The sequence below is a fragment of the Pristiophorus japonicus genome, chromosome X (genome assembly GCF_044704955.1).
Source record: "Pristiophorus japonicus isolate sPriJap1 chromosome X, sPriJap1.hap1, whole genome shotgun sequence".
NCBI classification, from domain to species: Eukaryota; Metazoa; Chordata; class Chondrichthyes; family Pristiophoridae; genus Pristiophorus; species Pristiophorus japonicus.
In genome coordinates, this window is record NC_092010.1 from 6,161,573 (window position 1) to 6,181,605 (window position 20,033).

The 20,033-nt window shown below is 48.0% G+C and overlaps 1 protein-coding gene across 1 annotated transcript in view; it reads right to left on the bottom strand.

The window, feature by feature from the left end:
• Nucleotides 1-4,843: 4,843 nt before the first annotated feature.
• The window catches only part of LOC139240999 (nck-associated protein 1-like), a 394,739-nt gene continuing 379,549 nt past the window's right edge, over nt 4,844-20,033 (bottom strand). Inside the window, exons 26-31 of the mRNA XM_070869663.1 lie at nt 19,829-19,909; nt 18,448-18,541; nt 17,665-17,778; nt 13,205-13,314; nt 10,305-10,394; nt 4,844-5,056 (exon numbers count right to left, since the gene is read on the bottom strand). Coding sequence (XP_070725764.1) covers nt 4,940-5,056; nt 10,305-10,394; nt 13,205-13,314; nt 17,665-17,778; nt 18,448-18,541; nt 19,829-19,909 — 606 coding nt within the window. The 3' untranslated portion in view covers nt 4,844-4,939. The remainder of the gene's footprint in view (nt 5,057-10,304; nt 10,395-13,204; nt 13,315-17,664; nt 17,779-18,447; nt 18,542-19,828; nt 19,910-20,033) is intronic.

Below are 20,033 nucleotides of genomic sequence, written 5' to 3' on the forward strand. Positions count from 1 at the left end.
TCTTTGGCCGCCTGTTGCAGAGCAGAGTGGGTCAGTCGGAGCATATTCACCTGGAGCTTCTCTTGGACCTAGCTAAAACAGACAGTTGTAGCTCTAAGATGGGAGCGGCCCATGGTGGGGGTCGTGCTGGCTGCCGGCCTCTCTTCTGCTTTCTTGGCCTTGCCTGGGTGGTCCTGGAGAGGGAGCACATGATATCGGCCAGTGACTTGAGGGCTTCCACAATCGTTGGGCGCCGCAGGGTACAGACTGTCTGATGGTAACATTCTGCTTTAGTTGGGAAAGTTCCCATTGAACTGTTGGGACTTTGTTGCATATTTGGAGCGAGACTTTCCATTATTGTGTAGATCACCCAAAAATGGGCATTATTTCCAGTGATGGCATTTATTAAGGGTATTCTGATCGCCGGATTATCGCCCATTTTCAAAACCCCAACTTACCACTTTATAAAATGGGTAATAGCGGTAATCTTTTTGCCCTTTTGCTGTAAAATGTCGCCGTCCATAGCAACACCATGGCAATGGTCATTTCCCGCATTTCAGGAGGTCATAGCTCATCAATACTGGCGCAGAAGAGGAGCGAGAGGGAACAGAGAGGAATTAAAAGTGTGTGTGGGTGTGTTGTGTGGTTATTTGGCTGCTGTGGGAGGTAGGAAAGAGATTTTGCAGCAGTAAGAAGAATTGAGAGCACAAATTACTTAATTTGCACGGGGATTTTGCGGAAAAAATATATAATTAAAATGGAAGGCATGAAGGGGGCGAGACAGCATGATGTGGGCAGGAGGATGGCGAGAGCAGTGAGGTAGGAGAGGAACTCGAAGTGGGAGGACGAAATCGAGCTTCGAGATTCTCCGATGAGGCAAATGCTGCCCTCCTGCAGGTGAAGTCACACTGGGGTCAATTGACCTGGGGTGGACGTGAGAAGCCCACACCAAAGGTTTACCAGAAGATTTGGGCCGACATAGCCAAGGTGGCATGAGATGCGTGAGAGCAACCAGCGCCGCAAGCGCTGGAACGACCTTGGGGGATCCGACAGAGTATTACGTTTACTTATATATTTATATCATTTGAATTGTAAGTATAAGTGAATAAATTCAGATGTGATGTCTTGCACTTATACAGGAATGTTTTACTCAAAGCCTGCGGTCACGGTGTACGTCTTGAGGTTAATAATGATAATTATAATAATATTAATCATTACATCTGTCGATTATGTGTTGTATCAGTCTCTGTGACAGTACCTAGCAATGATCTCGTGTCGTGCTGTTTCTACCTTTTGCAGAAGAAGCTTTCGAAGAATAGGGCCGAGCAGAGGCGCATGGGTGGCGAGCCACCAGTCATCAGCGAGCTGACATCGAGGAGCGGGTGCTGGCACTAGTGGGGAGCCACCGCCGGTCAGCCACGCAAGCAGCAGCAGACCCTGATGTCATGCCACGTGAGTGAAGTATATACCATTGCGTGATGTAAAGTCAATAGATGCCACACCCACTCATATCCAAACAATAATATTTGATACATGATTGATAAAAGTATTATCTAAATAATGATGGCCTCATGAATATCATTGTCGTGCAGAATTTGTTTATGGTCATTAAATGTGATGTCTGATAATTTTGATAGTGGTAGTGCTTTTGTCGTGCATATGCTGTGTGTAGCGTTGGAATCACCTTGTGACCCTAGCACCCCCTTCTCCGCTACTAACCTCATTTATGTTTTGTAGCTCAGCCAGCGGCGCTGCCCCATTCAACACCACCGAGCACAGAAGCTGGGGGTGCAGGGCCATACTCACCAGGGAATCGTCATTCTAGTGCTGAGGAGCCCCGAATCTCGTCCATGGAGCTGCAAGGTGCCTTCTCCATGGATGACAGTGGAGGAGCTAGCAGCAACTAGCTCCATCATGTCTACAAGAATGATGACATCTGGTGCTCCTACAGCCATGGCCGACTCCACCGTGGAGGTAGCGGGCCCAACCACCTTGCCACAGGGCACCCCAAGTGTCTGCATGCCAGCGCCAACCCCGCGGAGGTTGGTTTGATGCAGCAGGACTGCTCCACGAGCGGCAGATCTAAGCGGGGACATGGTAAGTTTGTCCAGGAGGAGTGTGGAAATAGGTCAGCAGATGCTCCAGACAATGGGAGGCATATCTCAACAGCTGGCCAGCATGTCTGCCACCATGACCAAGTACGTGCCACGGCTGGCGGATGTCCTGGAAGTGATCGCCAGGAACAATGGTGGCAGAGGGCTCCCAGTGGTCCCGGAACGTGGCACTGAACCACAAGGTACCGCACCCCCATTGCCAACGACACATGCGAGCCAGGAGGAAGATCTTGCCTCTGGCTCGGAGGCCGTTCGCACCTGGGGACTGCCCTCTCCCGTATCCATCCAGCCAGCGGATCTGCCGTCATTCCCCCCCAATGAAGCAGCACCTGAGGAGCTCCTCGGCAAGGCAGCTTGGAGTCAGGAGGGGAAGGGGTAGAGGTGGGGAGGAGAAGCGCGGGGGAAAAGGAAAGTGAGGTGCATGGCCGCATGAGTTGTATTGGTCACAGTATTTTTATGTTGTTGTTGTTTTGTTGGGAGGTTTGGGGGAAGCGGGGAGGAGGGTACCTTGTTTTTTTGCATTTGTGTTCTCAGTGTTTGAAGTGTTGTTTGAAATGTGAACACTTTTATGAATTATATAAATGCCATCAATTTGTTGTGGGGTGGGGTGTTTTGTACAGTTCTCAGTATTACTTTATACAGATATTAAATTTCTTTTATTTGACATAACATTATTGCGCATTGTCTCAGGTAAGACTGCTTCTCCCTCTAAGTGTGTTGGGTGTACGTTCTCGTCCTCCTCAGTCTGCCACGTCTTAGACTGGGCACCTCTCTAGTCTGCCATCTCTAGTCTGCAGCATGTGCGTAGTCATCAAGACAGGCTGAGAAATGACAGGCCCCATTGCAATAACGATCAGTATTATACCTCTTGTTCACAAACAATAAATTTACCTACTGAATCACCTAAAATAAATTCAAATTGTCTACAGTATGATAATATGTTTGTTTAGATGTTCAAATCTCCTTCAAATAATGCCAGATTACATCAAAACTCCCCAGAAGTTGAAGCAGCCTTTTATATGAACCGACCTCCGATTTACAACATGGTGTCCATACCGCTGGGTTTCGTTCAGGTGAGAGCAACTTTTTCTCAGCGGGTTTTTCGGTGAGCGATATTTTCGGCGATATGTGGTCGAGGTGCTGGAAGTAACGCTCGGTGATATTATGGGCATTAGTTTTGCCCATTCATATCTTTACGGCAAAAAAAAGTGGGCGGGCGGTATTATTAATTCACGGCGTTAACTAAATGCCGAAAGTAACGCTGGCCGACAAGTGAGCGATAAATGAGCATTAGCTTCCATTTTTTAGCGAAATGGGTGATATCTGGGCAGTATACTTCATCTCAGTGTTAAAATAGACATTAAGTGGGTGGTAACGATGCTAAACTAATGGAAAGTCTAGCCCTTAGTCTTCTTTTAATGTGACCGGACCACATGTTTCTTTCCGACAGTAGTGGTGCCCGAAAAGCAGCCCTTGTCATGCTAATTTTTGTCTACTGACACAGTGTTACCCTTGTCGGTCCATCTAACTAGGCCGATTCCGACCTGCCATGCATAAACTGTGCTTTGGAACCCTAGAGATTCAACTTTTCTTTTTTAGGAAGTACATCGAAGGAAAATTCAAATGTATCTTTTTAATAGGTATTAGGAACAAGGTGTTAAGCAACAAGCAACCATTTGCAATAAAGGTACATGAGCCCCAGAAATCCACAGTTGTCTTTAGATCGGTGGTTGAAGGTGGAGTTGAGGCAGCGACCGGGGGTTCTAATCCTGCAGTGATGTCCACCACGCGTCCCTGGCACTGGCAGAATCTTCCCGCTTTCACCATTCACCCACAGCCCTCATATTACTCTGCATTACTGCTCGAATGAGTTTGCAGTTGCATAATGCAGTCTCAATGCAGTTAGAGCAGCGATCAGTCTGCTGCACAAAGGAAGCCAGGCGACCAGCAACGCTCAGATATTTAAAGGGCCTGAATATGAAGTGTAACTGCAGAGTTCAGGGGGAACACAGAGTAGAGTGGTCAGAAGCAGACCCTCCCACTCAGGCAGCGAAGAGATGCTGACAGACCCAGCTATGGAACTCCTTTCTGTACCTCCCTGCAAACACTGGGAAAAATAAGCTTTTCTGAAATGAAGGCACGCCAAGCAGCAGGAGATTTTAGTTTGCTACAATTCTCTCCACGCAAAAAGAAATGGAAAAAAACCCAGCACATCCTATTGCCTTGTGGTTCTTTACAATGAAGCCCCCTCCCCCTCTTTCCCAACCAACCCCCTCGCTCCCCCCAAACCAACCCCCTCTTCTCCCCTCCAAACCCCCCTCTCGACCCCACCCAACCCTCTCTCCACCCCCCCCAAACCCCTCTCTGCCCTCAAACCCCTCTCTGCCCCACCCAACCCCCTCTCTCCCCCCCAAACCCCCCTCTCTCCCCCCAAACCCCCCTCTGCCCCACCCAACCCTCTCTCTCCCCCCACCCCCTCTCTGCCCCACCCAACCCTCTCTCTCCCCCCCCAAACCCCTCTCTCTCCCCCCCCAAACCCCTCTCTGCGCTCAAACCCCTCTCTGCCCCACCCAACCCCCTCTCTCCCCCCACCCAACCCTCTCTCTCCTCCCAAACCCCTCTCTGCCCCCCAACCAACCCCCTCGCTCCCCTCACCTCTCCCTCTGTTCCCCAACCCCCTCTGTCCCCTACCCCCCCTGCCACCCCCCCCAACCCCCTCTGTACCCCACCCCCTGTTTGTCCCTTCCCCTCCATGTGATTTTGTCATTGTGTCCTCATTGCGTTCAGCGTAAAGGATCAATTTGAAGCTGGAACACACTCTGAAATCTCCTGCCATTCTCCTGTATTTATCCTGTGGTCATGATGGTTGGTCTGTACACTTCACGGAAGGCATTCCTCAGCAGAACATACGGGAAGCACGGCTCCAGCATATCCATTTCCAGGTAAGGGGACTCCTCAATTAGCTGCGAGACACAATGACACTCATTAATTTAACAAATACCTCTCTCGTTATTTTTCTGGTTAGTGGGAACTTCGGGGGAGAAATTGTCCTGATTTGCGCCTCCCATTAGCGCATGGGTGGGGCGGTAACGGGGCACTGAGGCATTAGTGACTGGGCACGGCAAATTCAGCAACACCTGCAAACATCCCAATCGGTTCTGCGCTGACGCTAACAGTTACCACCTCGGTCTCTACTGCCTCGCAGATCGTGACGTCATTGAGTGCACAGTGCCCCGTTATTGCCCCAGATGTGAAATTGCCCCCTGCTGTATCACCGGACATCAACAACGGCAGGAAGAGGAGGCGTGGTCACCTCGGCTGGCCGCAAATTAAAGGCGGTGGTTTTCAGGTAGGCTGCTCAAAGTTTTGGATGTTTCATTGCTGCGTGATGTCCAAGCCCTCCGCTCTCAGAGTGTTTGGGGCTGTAATGGCAGTCGCACGGGTCGCCTGGCAATGCAAAACTGCCCACAAGTAGGTTGTGCAGCATCATTAGCCCTTTCCTTTAAGTGAGGGAAGCAACCTCTGAGACCAGCAGCAATGTGCTCAACATTGTTCAGCGCTCTGCCACAACTGATCCACTCTCGGACGTTAGCACTTCATGTAGCACTCCGCTTCCCTCTTGGAGCGCTAAAGCTGAATTTCCTGGGAAAAGAAAATCACTATCGCTTGGCGATACGTTTCCGATATTTCAAAAGTTATCGTCCCAAACAGGGCGCTACGGAATTTCTAATCTCTGAGTCAGAAGTCTGAGGGTTTAAGTCCCACTTCAAGTGTCAACGCACTTCTTGGGATGCGATCATGTCCACCTGTCGGGGCGGATGGGCCCCGGTTTAAAGTCTCGATTGGACGTAACGGATCCCCTGGCACTATTTCAAAGAGCAGGCGAGTTCTCCCCAGTGTCCTGGCCACTATTTATCCCTCAATCAACATAACAAAAAAACAAATGATCGGGTCATCATCATATTTTGTTTGTGGAAGCTTGCTGTGTGCATTTTGGTATAGTACCCTCCCCTCACCCCCCTCATTGGGGTACAGTCCCTGGATACAGTACACCCCCCCCACCTCACTGGGGCACAGTCCCTGGGTACAGTACCCCCCCTCACTGGGGTACAGTCCCTGGGGACAGTACCCCCCCCCACTGGGGTACAGTCCCTGGGTACAGTACCCCCCCCCTCACTGGGGTACAGTCCCTGGGTACAGTACCCCCCTCATTAGGGTACAGACCCTGGGTACAGTACACCCCCCCCACCTCACTAGGGTACAGTCCCTGGGTACAGTCCCCCCCCTCACTGGGGTACAGTCCCTGGGTACAGTACCCCCCCCCTCACTGGGGTACAGTCCCTGGGGACAGCACACTCCCCCCCCCCCCCCACCACCACCCCCCCTCATTGGGGTACATAGAAACATAGAAAATAGGTGCAGGTTCAGCCCTTCGAGCCTGCAACGCCATTCAACATGATCATGGCTGATCATTCCCTCAGTACCCCATTCCTGCTTTCTCTCCATACTCCTTGATCCCTTTAGCCGTAAGGGCCTTTTGAATATATCTCCCTTTTGAATATATCTAACGAACTGGCCTCAACAACTCTCTGCGGTAGAGAATTCCACAGGTTCACAACTCTCTGAGTGAAGAAGTTTCTCCTCATCTCGGTCCTAAATGGCTTATCCCTTATCCTTAGACTGTGACCCTTAGTTCTGGACTTCCCCAACATCTGGAACATTCTTCCCGCATCTAACCTGTCCAGTCCCTCAATTTAGTGAAAACAAACGAAGGTCCTTTGCTGTCGGATTCAGCTGAATTTATAATGGGGAACAAAGAAATGGCAGACCAGTTAAACAAATACTTTGGTTCTGTCTTCACGAGGAAGACACAAATAACCTTCCAGAAGTACTAGGGGACCGAGAGTCTAGTGAGAAGGAGGAACTGAAGGATAGCCTTATAAAGCGGGAAATTGTGTTCGGGAAATTGATGGGATTGAAGGCCGATAAATCCCCGGGGCCTGATAGTCTGCATCCCAGAGTACTTAAGGAAGTGGCCCTACAAATAGTGGATGCATTGGTGATCATTTTCCAACAGTCTATCGACTCTGGATCAGTTCCTATGGACTGGAGGGTAGCTAATGTAACACCACTGTTTATAATTACCCGTTTTCTCTCTCCCTCCTTTTTTTAGTTAGCCTGACATCAGTAGTGGGGAAAATGTTGGAATCAAGTATTAAAGATGAAATAACAGTGCATTTCGAAAGCAGTGACAGGATTAGTCCAAGTCAGCATGGATTGATGAAAGGGAAATCATGCTTGACAAACCTTCTGGAATTTTTTGAGGATGTAACTAGTAGAGTGGACAAGGGAGAACCAGTGGATGTGGTTTATTTGGACTTTCAAAAGGCTTTTGACAAGATCCCACACAAGAGATTGGTGTGCAAAATTAAAGCACATGGTATTGGGGGTAATGTACTGACATGGATAGAGAACTGGTTGGCAGACAGGAAGCAGAGAGTCGAGATAAACGGGTCCTTTTCAGAATGGTAGGCAGTGACTAGTGGGGTACCGCAAGGTTCAGTGCTGGGACCCCAGCACTTTACAATATACATTGATGATTTGGATGAAGGAATTGAGTGTAATATCTCCAAGTTTGCAGATGACACTAAACTGGGTGGCGGTGTGAGCTGTGAGGAGGATGCTAAGAGGCTGCAGGGTGACTTGGACAGGTTAGGTGAGTGGGCAAATGCATGGCAGATGCAGGATAATGTGGATAAATGTGAGGTTATCCACTTTGGGGGCAAAAACACGAAGGCAGAATATTATCTGAATGGCGGCAGATTAGGAAAAGGGGAGGTGCAACAAGACCTGGGTGTCATTGTTCATCAGTCATTGAAAGTTGGCATGCAGGAACAGCAGGCGCTGAAGAAGGCAAATGGTATGTTGGCCTTCATAGCTAGGGGATTTGCGCATAGGAGCAGTGAGGGCTTACTGCAGTTGTACAGGGCCTTGGTGAGGCCTCACCTGGAATATTGTGTTCAGTTTTGGTCTCCTAATCTGAGGAAGGACGTTCTTGCTATTGAGGGAGTGCAGCAAAGGTTCACCAGACTGATTCCCGGGATGGCGGGACTGACATATGAGGAGAGACTGGATCAACTGGGCCTTTATACACTGGACTTTAGAAAGATGAGAGGAGATCTCATAGAAACTTACAAGATTCTGACGGGACTGGACAGGTTAGATGCGGGAAGAATGTTCCCGATGATGGGGAAGTCCGGAAGTCCAGAACCAGGGGACACAGTTTTAGGATAAGGGGTAGGCATTTAGGACCGAGATGAGGAGAAACTTCTTCATTCAGAGAGTTGTTAACCTGTGGAATTCCCTACCGCAGAGAGTTGTTGATGCCAGTTCACTGGATATATTCAAGAGGGAGTTAGATATGGCCCTTACGGCTAAGGGAATCAAGGGGTATGGAGAGAAAGCAGGAAAGGGGTACTGAGGGAATGATCAGCCATGATCTTATTGAATAGTGGTGCAGGCTCGAAGGGCCGGATGGCCTACTCCTGCACCTATTTTCTACGTTTCTATGTTTCCATGTAATCCCCTCAGAATTTTAAATGTTTCTATGAGATCCCCTCTCATTCTTCTAAACTCCAGTGAAGCCCAGTCGATCCAATCTCTCCTCATATGTCAGTCCTGCCATCCCGGGAATCAGTCTGCTGAACCTTCGCTGCACTCCCTCAATAGCAAGAACGTCCAGATTAGGAGATCAAAACTGAACACAATATTCAAGGTGTGGGCTCAGCAAGGCCCTGTACAACTGCAGTAAGGCCTCCCTGCTCCTATACTCAAATTCTCTCGCTATGAAGGCTAACATGCCATTTGCCTTCTTCACCGCCTGCTGTACCTGCATGCCAACTTTCAATGACTGATGTACCATGACACCCAAGTCCCGTTGCACCTCCCTTTTGCCTAATCTGTCACCATTGTCATAATATTCTGCCTCCTTGTTTTTGTCACCAAAGTGGATAATCTCACATTTATCCACAGTATACAGCATCTGCCATGCATTTGCCCACTCACCTAACCTGTCCAAGTCACCCTGCAGCATCTTAGCATCCTCCTCACAGCTCACACTGCCACCCAACTTAGTGTCATCTGCAAACTTGGAGATATTACACTCAATTCCTTCATCTAAATCATTAATGTATATTGTAAATAGCTGGGGTCCCAGCACTGAGCCCTGCGGCACCCCACTAGTCACTGCCTGCCATTCTGAAAAGGACCCGTTTATTCCTACACTTGCTTCCTGTCTGCCAACCAGTTCTCTATCCACGTCAATACATTACCCCCAATACTATGTGCTTTAATTTTGCACACCAATCTCTTGTGTGGGCCTTGTCAAAAGCCTTTTGAAAGTCCAAATACACCACATCCACTGGTTCTCCCTTGTCCACTCTACTAGTTACATCCTCAAAAAATTCTAAAAGATTTGTCAAGCATGATTTCCCTTTCATAACTCCATGCTGACTTGGACGATCCTGTCACTGCTTTCCAAATGCGCTGCTATTACGTCTTTAATAATTGATTCCAACATTTTCCCCACTACCGATGTCAGGCTAACCGGTCTATAATTCCCTGTTTTCTCTCTCCCTCCTTTTTTAAAAAATAGGCTTACATTAGCTGAAGGTTATTATCCATGGGAACTGATCCAGAGTCTATAGAATGTTGGAAAATGACCACCAACGCTTCCACTATTTCTAGGCCCATACCCTCAAGTACTCTGGGATGCAGACCACCCTGGGGATTTATCAGCTTTCAATCCCATCAATTTCCCTAACACAATTTCCTGACTAATAAGGATTTCCTTCAGTTCCTCCTTCTCGCTAGACCCTCAGACCCCTAGTATTTCCGGAAAGTTATTTGTGTCTTCCTTCGTGAAGACAGAACTAAAGTATTTGTTCCTGGGTACAGCACCCTCCCACCCCCTCACTGGGGTGCAGTCCCTGGGTACAGCACACTCCGCTCCAACCCTCGCTGACAGGGTAATGACACGCTCTGTGTGACCTGTGCCGAGTGTGAAGGTAACAAAGGCACGGATGAGGGTTTCAGCAGGAAATGAACTGAGGCAGGGGCAGAGACAAATGATGTTATGCAAATGATCTCTGTTAAAGATCAAAAATACTCTCTGTGTATTGTATTTACAGGGGACACACATGCTTAGCTTACCATATGAAGAATGAGGTAAACCGACTCCCTGTTCTTCACCAGTGCTTTCTCTGTCTCTTGCCCAATCTGCAGTAGACTCATTGAGGCAAACTAAAACAAGATCAAGAAAAGACAATCTGAGAGCAGGCTGGGTTAATGCAGCCATTAACAATGAGGCTGTCCCTCGCACAATAAAATTCCAATATTCAGGGAAGACGATGATAACCTCAGGAACACCATTCCAATCCTCAGGGACCACCTCCCTCCCAATCCTCAGGGAACACCTTCCCAATCCTCAGGAAACACCTCCTTCCCAATCATCAGGGAAGGCCTCCATCCCAATCCTCAGGGAACACCTCCATCCCAATCCTCAGGGAACACCTCCATCCCAATCCTCAGGGACACCATCCCAATCCTCAGGGAACACCTCCATCCCAATCCACAGGGACACCATCCCAATCCTCAGGGAACACCTCCATCCCAATCCTCAGGGAACACCTCCATCCCAATCCTCAGGGACACCATCCCAATCCACAGGAATACCATCCCAAACCTCAGGGACATCTCCATCCAAAACCTATTGGGGTTGCAAAATTAGCCTCAGTTTCTGAGAGGTGGCAATAGTAATCAACCTGCTCCTAGCTACCAATGGCCTTTGCTGGAAGCTGTGTTTCACTATGAGTATGTGCTTGATCATGTGTGCATGTGAATGAATGTTTATGTGTGAGAGCATGTGTTTGTGTGTGGCAATGTATGTGAGTGTGATTATTATTAAGGATGTCATAGCAGCGCATTTGGAAAGAGGTGACATGATAGGTCCAAGTCAGCATGGATTTGTGAAAGAGAAATCATGTTTGATAAATCTTCTGGAATGTTTTGAGGATGTTTCCAGGAGAGTGGACAAGGGAGAACCAGTTGATGTGGTGTATTTGGACTTTCAGAAGGCTTTCGACAAGGTCCCACACAAGAGATTAATGTGCAAAGTTAAAGCACATGGGATTGGGGGTAGTGTGCTGACGTGGATTGAAAAGTGGTTGGCAGACAGGAAGCAAAGAGTAGGAGTAAATGGGTACTTTTCAGAATGGCAGGCAGTGACTAGTGGGGTACCGCAAGGTTCTGTGCTGGGGCCCCAGCTGTGTACATTGTACATCAATGATTTAAGACGAGGGGATTGAATGTAGTATCTCCAAATTTGCGGATGACACTAAGTTGGGTGGCATTGAGAGCTGCACGGAGGATGCTATGAGGCTGCAGAGTGACTTGGATAGGTTAGGTGAGTGGGCAAATGCATGGCAGATGAAGTATAATGTGGATAAATGTGAGGTTATCCACTTTGGTGGTAAAAACAGAGAGACAGATTAGCTGAATGGTGACAGATTAGGAAAAGGGGAGGTGCAACGAGACCTGGGTGTCATGGTACATCAGTCATTGAAGGTTGGCATGCAGATACAGCAGGCGATTAAGAAAGCAAATGGCATGTTGGCCTTCATAGCGAGGCGATTTGATTACAGGGGCAGGGAGGTGTTACTACAGTTGTACAGGGCCTTGGTGAGGCCACACCTGGAGTATTGTGTACAGTTTTGGTCTCCTAACTTGAGGAAGGACATTCTTGCTATTGAGGGAGTGCAGCGAAGGTTCACCAGACTGATTCCCGGGATGGCGGGACTGACATATGACGAAAGACTGGATCAACGGGGCTTGTATTCACTGGAGTTCAGAAGAATGAGAGTCGATCTCATAGAAACGTTTAAAATTCTGATGGGTTTAAACAGGTTAGATGCAAGAAAAATGTTCCCAATATTGGGGAAGTCCAGAAGCAGGGGTCACAGTCTAAGGATAAGGGGTAAACCATTTAGGACCAAGATGAGGAGGAACTTCTTCACCCAGAGAGTGGTGAACCTGTGGAATTCTCTACCACAGAAAGTTGTTGAGGCCAATTCACTAAATATATTCAAAAAGGAGTTAGATGTAGAAAGCAGGAATGGGGTACTGAAGTTGCATGTTCAGCCATGAACTCATTGAATGGCGGTGCAGGCTCGAAGGGCCGAATGGCCTACTCCTGCACCTATTTTCTATGTTTCTATGAATGTGAGTGTGTGTATTTTTTTATTCATTCTCGGGATGTGCGCGTAGCTGCCAAGGCTGGCATTTATTGCCCATCTCTAATTGCCCCGTGAGAAGGTGGTGGTGACCGGCCTACTTGAACCGCTGCAGTCCGTGTGGTGAAGGTACTCCCACAGTGCTGGTACAATGGTAATTACTGCAGGGAATAGAATACGGCCAGGGTGATCTCCTGGACTAGTGTCGGTCGCTTGATGGGTTGGAGAGGAATTTTCCCAGAATTTTCCCCCTAAATTGGCCTGGGTTTTTATCTGGTGTTTACCTCTCCCAGGAGATCACATGGCTCCGGTTGGGGTGGAGTGTAGAATGTTTCAGTATAAGGGGTGTCGCAGTTGTGTGAGGCGGACTGGTTGGGCTGGTTGCTCTTTGCCTTTCCATCATTGTTCATAGGTTTATATGTAACCTTCAGGGCTGCTGACCGAGGGCCGTGCGGCTCTTTGTTGGCAGGCACAGACACGATGGGCCGAAATGGCCTCCTTCTGCGCTGTAAATTTCTATGTTAGGGAGGGAGTTCCAGAATTTCACCCAACGACAATGAAGGAACAGTGATATATTTCCAAGTCAGGATGGTGTGTGACTCAAAGGGGCCCTTGTCTTTTTAGGTGGTAGAGGTCGCGGGTTTGGGAGGTGCTGATGAAGAAGCCTTGGCGAGTTACTGCAGTGCACACTTCAGCCACGGTGGTAGAGGGAGCGAATGTTTAAGATGGTGTGTTGGTGTAAGATCAGGTTTTTCTGTGATATCACCTATGTCTTTCGATCCGAGCATCAGATTCCAGATCACAATGATCACAAACACTTACCGCCACAAACTCCTTCAGATGGTCTTGAATGTTCTGCTTGTGAATAGTGTAGAGTGCAGCTGCAATCTGGTTGATGGCTTTGGTTAAACAATGAATATTGTTACGGTGACCTGAAGGCAACAAATGCAATTTTTTAATATAATGGAGAGATCCAGACCAGCCAGTCGGAGGGGCAGCACTAATGTAGCACTGCACTGTCGGAGGGGCAGTACTAGAAACATAGAAAATAGGTGCAGGAGTAGGCCATTCGGCCCTTCGAGCCTGCAACGCCATTCAATAAGATCATGGCTGATCATTCCCTCAGTACCCCATTCCTGCTTTCTCTCCATACCCCTTGATCCCTTTAGCCGTAAGGGCCATATCTAACTCCCTCTTGAATATATCCAGTGAACTGGCATCAACAACTCTCTGCGGTAGGGAATTCCACAGGTTAACAACTCTCTGAATGAAGAAGTTTCTCCTCATCTCGGTCCTAAATGGCCTACCCCTTATCCTAAGACTGTGACCTCTGGTTCTGGACTTCCCCAACATCGGGAACATTCTTCCCGCATCTAACCTGTCCAGTCCCGTCAGAATCTGATACCTTTCTATGATATCCCCTCTCATCCTTCTAAACTCCAGTGAATAAAGGCCCAGTTGATCCAGTCTCTCCTCATATGACAGTCCAGCCAACTCTGGAATCAGTCTGGTGAACCTTCGCTGCACTCCCTCAATAGCAAGAACGTCCTTCCTCAGATTAGGAGACCAAAACTGAACACAATATTCCAGGTGAGGCCTCACTAAGGCCCTGTACAACTGCAGTAAGACCTCACTGCTCCTATACGCAAATCCCCTAGCTATGAAGGCCAACATACCATTTGCCTTCTTGACCGCCTGCTGTACCTGCATGCCAACTTTCAATGACTGATGAACCATGAGACCCAGGTCTCGTTGCACCTCCCCTTTTCCTAATCTGCCGCCATTCAGATAATATTCTGCCTTCGTGTTTTTGCCCCCAAAGTGGATAACCTCACATTTATCCACATTATACTGCATCTGCCATGCATTTGCCCACTCACCTAACCTGTCCAAGTCACCCTGCAACCTCTTAGCGTCCTCCTCACTGCTCACACCGCCACCCAGTTTAGTGTCATGTGCAAACTTGGAGATATTACACTCAATTCCTTCGTCTAAATCATTGATGTATATTGTAAATAGCTGGGGTCCTAGCACTGAGCCCTGCGGCACCCCACTAGTCACTGCCTGCCATTCTGAAAAGGACCCGTTTATTCCTACACTTGCTTCCTGTCTGCCAACCAGTTCTCTATCCACGTCAATACATTACCCCCAATACCATGTGCTTTAATTTTGCACACTAATCTCTTGTGTGGGACCTTGTCAAAAGCATTTTGAAAGTCCAAATACACCACATCCACTGGTTCCCCCTCGTCCACTCTGCTAGTTACATCCTCAAAAAATTCCAGAACATTCGTCAAGCATGATTTCCCCTTCATAACTCCATGCTGACTTGGACCAATCTTGTCACTGCTTTCGAAATGCACTGTTATTTCATCTTTAATAATTGATTCCAACATTTTCCCCACTACTGATGTCAGGCCAACCAGTCTATAATTACCCGCTTTCTCTCTCCCTCCTTTTTTAAACAGTGGTGTTACATTAGCTACCCTCCAGTCCATAGGAACTGATTCAGAGTCGATAGACTGTTGGAAAATGATCACCAATGCATCCACTATTTCTAGGGCCACTTCCTTAAGTACTCTGGGATGCAGACCATCAGGCCCCAGGAATTTATCGGCCTTCAATCCCATCAATTTCCTGAACACAATTTCCCGCCTAATAAGGATATCCTTCAGTTCCTCCTTCTCACGAGACCCACTGTCCCAGAGTACATTAGGAAGGTTATTTGTGTCTTCCTTCGTGAAGATAGAACCAAAGTATTGGTTCAATTGGTCTGCCATTTCTTTGTTCCCCATTATAAATTCACCTGAATCCGACTGCAAGGGACCTATGTTTATCTTCACTAATCTTTTTCGCTTCACATATTTATAGAAGCTTTTGCAACCATCGCTAATACACTCCAGGAAATCCTCCTCCACCGCATTGCTACCAGTTTGGTTAGCCCAATCAATATGTAGATTAAAGTCACCCATGATAACTGCTGTACCTTTATTGCATGCATCCCTAATTTCTTGTTTGATGTTGCCCCCAAACTTACTACTTCTGTTTGGTGGTCTGTACACAAATCCCACTAGCGTTTACTGCCCTTTGGTATTCCGCAGCTCCACCCATACCGATTCCACATCATCCAAGCTAATGTCCTTTCTTACTATTGCATTAATTTCCTCTTGAACCAGCAATGCCACCCCGCCTTCTTTTCCTTTCTGTCTATCCTTCCTAAATTTTGAATACCCCTGGGTGTTGAGTTCCCAGCCTTGTTCACCCTGGAGCCATGTCTCCATGATGCCAATTACATCATATCCATTAACTGCTATCTGCGCAGTTAATTCGTCCACCTTATTCCGAATACTCCTCGCATTGAGGCACAAGCCTTCAGGCTTGTCTTTCTAACACACTTTACCCCTTTAGAATTTTGCTGTAATGTGGCCCTTTTTGCTTTTTGCCTTAGGTTTCTCTGCCCTCCACTTTTACTTTTCTTCTTTCTATCTTTTGCTTTTGCCCCCATTCTACTTCCCTCTGTCTCCCTGCATAAGTTCCCATCCCCCTGCCATATTAGTTTAACTCCTGCCCGACAACACTAGCAAACACTCCCCCTCGGACATTGGTTCCGGTCCTGCCCAGGTGCAGACCGTCCGGTTTGTACTGGTCCCAGTTCCCCCAGAACCCATTCCAATGTCCCAGAAATTTGAATCCCTCCCTTGTGCACCATTCCTCAAGCCATTTATTCATCTGAGCTATCCTGCGATTCCTACTCTGACTAACACGTGGCACTGGTAGCAATCCCGAGATTACTACTTTTGAGGTCCTACTTTTTAATTTAGCTCCTAGCTCCCTAAATTCGTCTTGTAGGACCTCATCCCGTTTTGTACCTATATCGTTGGTACCTATATGCACCACGACAACTGGCTGTTCACCCTCCCTTTTCAGAATGCCCTGCACCCGCTCCGAGATATCCTTGACCCTTGCACCAGGGAGGCAACATACCATCCTGGAGTCTCGGTTGCGGCGGCAGAAACGCTTATCTATTCCCCTTACAATTGAACCCCCGATCGCTATAGCTCTCCCACTCTTTTTCCTGCCCTCCTGTGCAGCAGAGCCACCCACGGAGCCATGAACTTGGCTGCTGCTGCCCTCCCCTGATGAGTCATCCCCCTCAACAGTACCCAAAGCGATGTATCTGTTTTGCAGGGGGATGACCGCAGGGAACCCCTTCACTACCTTCCTTGCACTGCTCTTCCTGTTGGTCACCCATTTACTATCTGGCTGTGTACCCTTTACCTGCGGTGTGAGCAACTCACTAAACGTGCTATTCCCGTCATTCTCAGCATCATGCATGCTCCAGAATAAATCCACCCGCAGCTCCAGTGCCGCATTGCGGTCCGTCAGGAGCTGCAGGTGGATACACTTCCTGCACACATAGTCGTCAGGGACACCGGAAGCGTCCCTGATTTCCCACATAGCACAGGAGGAGCATAAGATGTGTCCGAGCTCTCCTGCCATGACTTAACCCTTTGATAAACTTAAATTAGCAACAACAATGCATTATCGGAGGGGCAGTACTGAGGGAGCGCTGCACCTTCGGATGTACCATTTTTTGGATGAGATGTTAAACTGAGCTCCTTCCTGTTGAAGTGGATGTTGGAAATTCCATGGTGGCAAGTAGTGAGATGGGCCAACATTGTCCCCTCAACCAACATCGTCCCCTCAACCAACATCAACAACACATTGACTGATTATTTATAATAAAGGTAGAGAATGCTGGAAGTGCACATGGTGGTCAGAATCTATCAATAGGAAAGACAAGAGCCCATGACACATCGACACCCCATGTTGACCTGAAGAGGCAAACTGAGCTGCTATTTAGTGCATAGATTTACATAGAATGTACTGCAATGAAACAGGCCATTCAGCCCAACAGGTTTATGCTCCACACGAGCCTCCTCCCACCCTATTTCATCTCATCCTATCAGCATATTCTTCTATTCCTTTCTCGCTCGTGTATTTATCCAGCTTCCCCCTGAATGTATTTCCAGCATTTGCAGTTTTGTGTTTTTCATGTTAATTGGTCATTCATTCATTTTCTGTTTCTGCGATCTTGCTGTGTACAAAATGTCTGTTACATTGACCTGCACAACTACACTTCAAAAAAAGTAATTCCTTATGTGAAGCACTTTGGGCATTTCTGTCTGATATAATCAGGCGCTGTATAAATACAAGTCAACCCTGTCCTTTACTGACACTATTCTGAGCCTGGTCATTGGGGCTCAGAGGTTGCTACTTACCCTGGTGCTCCTGACTATAAACGGACATGGGGTCACTGGCAAGGGATGGGAGCGAGACAGCTACGTAGACCATGAGGAGGCAAGTCAGTCTGTATTCTTCTTCAGAAGAATTCTCTGGAAACAAAGCAGACAATTATGAGCAGTTTCACACTGGTGACTTTGGACATCGCGGCTCTGGTTGACACAAGAAGCCTCAAGAAACATTAATCTTATTCACAGAGTAACACGCATCCAGTCCGTGTTTGACGATATATCTGACCCTAATTATACTTACCCTACAATCTGTTCCCCTTTCCCATCCACCACTATACTAACTAGTCTAAATACACCCACACTGCCTTTCTGTAAGCACATTGGTACCCCTCTGGTTCAAGTGAAGTTCATTCCTCCTGTACAGCTTCCCTCTGTCCCAGAACTGGCCCCAATGTCTGAGGGCTCTGAATCCAGACATTAACAGACTCACCCAGCACAGGATGTAATCCTGAGATTACTACACATGAGACCTTGCTCTTCAGCCTTGCCTCCTCATACTGTCTCCGCATGACCTCTGTACTACTGTAACTGGTTCCTACATGACTTCTGGCTCCTCTCTCGCCCTGTCCAAAGGTTTTCCCATTCACTCCATTATGTCCTTTACCCTGGCACCAGGGAGGCAACACACCATTTGGGACTCACGGTCACTGCTGCAGAAAGACCGTCTATCCCTCGAACAAATGAAGCTCCCAGCACTGCCACTCGCCTCGCCTTGCCTCCTCATTCATTCTGTCGCCCCAGTGAACTTACCATTCTTCTGATTTGAGAGTGCAGTGACAAGTGCGGGATCCACGTGGCATGGGGCTCCTGCTGCAGACGTCAGTTCATAGATGGCGAGTAAATCCTGCAGAGGACAGCGAACAAAGTACTGAGGACTGCAGGTGATTGAGAAGTTTGCAGATGACACTAAAATGGGCTGTGTGGTTGATAATGAAGAAGAAAGTTGCGGACTGCAGGAAGATATCAGTGAACTGGTCAGGTGGGCAGAACAGTGGCAAATGGAATTCAATCCAGAGAAGTGTGAGGTAATGCATTTGGGGAGGGCTAACAAGGTAAGGGAATACACATTAAATGGTAGGACACTGAGAAGTATAGAGGAACAAAGGGACCTTGGGGTGCAGGCCTGAAGGTAGCAGGCCGGGTAGTTAAGGTGGTTAAGGAGGCATACAGAATACTTGCCTTTATTAGTCGAGGCATGGAATACAAAAGCAAGGAGGTTATTCTTCAACTGTATAAAACACTAGTTAAGCCGCAGCTGGAGTTCTGGCCACCACATTACAGGAAGGATGTGATTGCACTGGAAAGGGTGCAGAGGACATTTACAAGAATGTTGCCAGGACTGGAGAATTTTGGCTTTGATGAAAGATTGGAGATGCTGGGTCTGTTTTCTTTGGAACAGAGGAGGCTGAGGGGAGGCCTGATTGAGGTGTATAAAATTATGAGGGGCCTGGATAGAGTGGATAGGAAGGACGTGTTTCCCTTGGCAGAGGGGTCAACAACCAGGGGGCATAGATTTAGAGTAATTGGGGGGGGAAGGTATAGAGGAGATATGCGGGGAAAGTTTCTTTACCCAGAGGGTGGTGGGGGTCTGGAACTCACTGCCTGAAAGGGTGGTAGAGGCAGAAACCCTCACCACATTTAAACAGTACTTGGATGTGCACCTGAAGTGCGGTAACCTACAGGGCTACGGACCGAGAGCAGGAAAGTGGGATTAGGCTGGGTAGCTCTTGGTCGGCCGGCGCGGACACGATGGGCCGAATGGCCTCATTCTGTAAATTTCTATGATTCTATTACATCATTTCTCTATCAGCATCTGCTGTACGCGGAGGCCTCTGCTCGCAGTGGAAGTGGGATTGCACCACTAAGATATGTGAATGGCGACTCATGATGATCTTGGATGCTTCTTCACAAGCATGGTAGAGTAGCCTGATGGTTATGCTGTTGGAAGGTTTGTACCTTCAAACCCCATCATGGCAGGTTGTGAAACTGAATTCAATTTGGCAATTTGTGTGCTGACACCAGAAAATAAACAACACACTATTTATAAAATGCATTTACGATAGGAAAAATTCCCAAAGTGCTTCACAGAATTGAGTCCCATTGAGTCTAAGCACAGACCCAGTCCTCATACCTTTATGTCAGTGGTTGAGTTGACGATGTCACTCAGAATCTGAATGGAGCCCATGAGGAATGGGATGTGACCGGATAAAACCTGTAAAAAGACAAGACGGATCATGAGCGAAGCATTTAGCAGACCAGCTCGAGTTCTCGCAGGCTGATTGAGTTCAGATCCCCAGCAGATCCAGCATGGTGGTGACCTCACCTCGAGTTCGAGA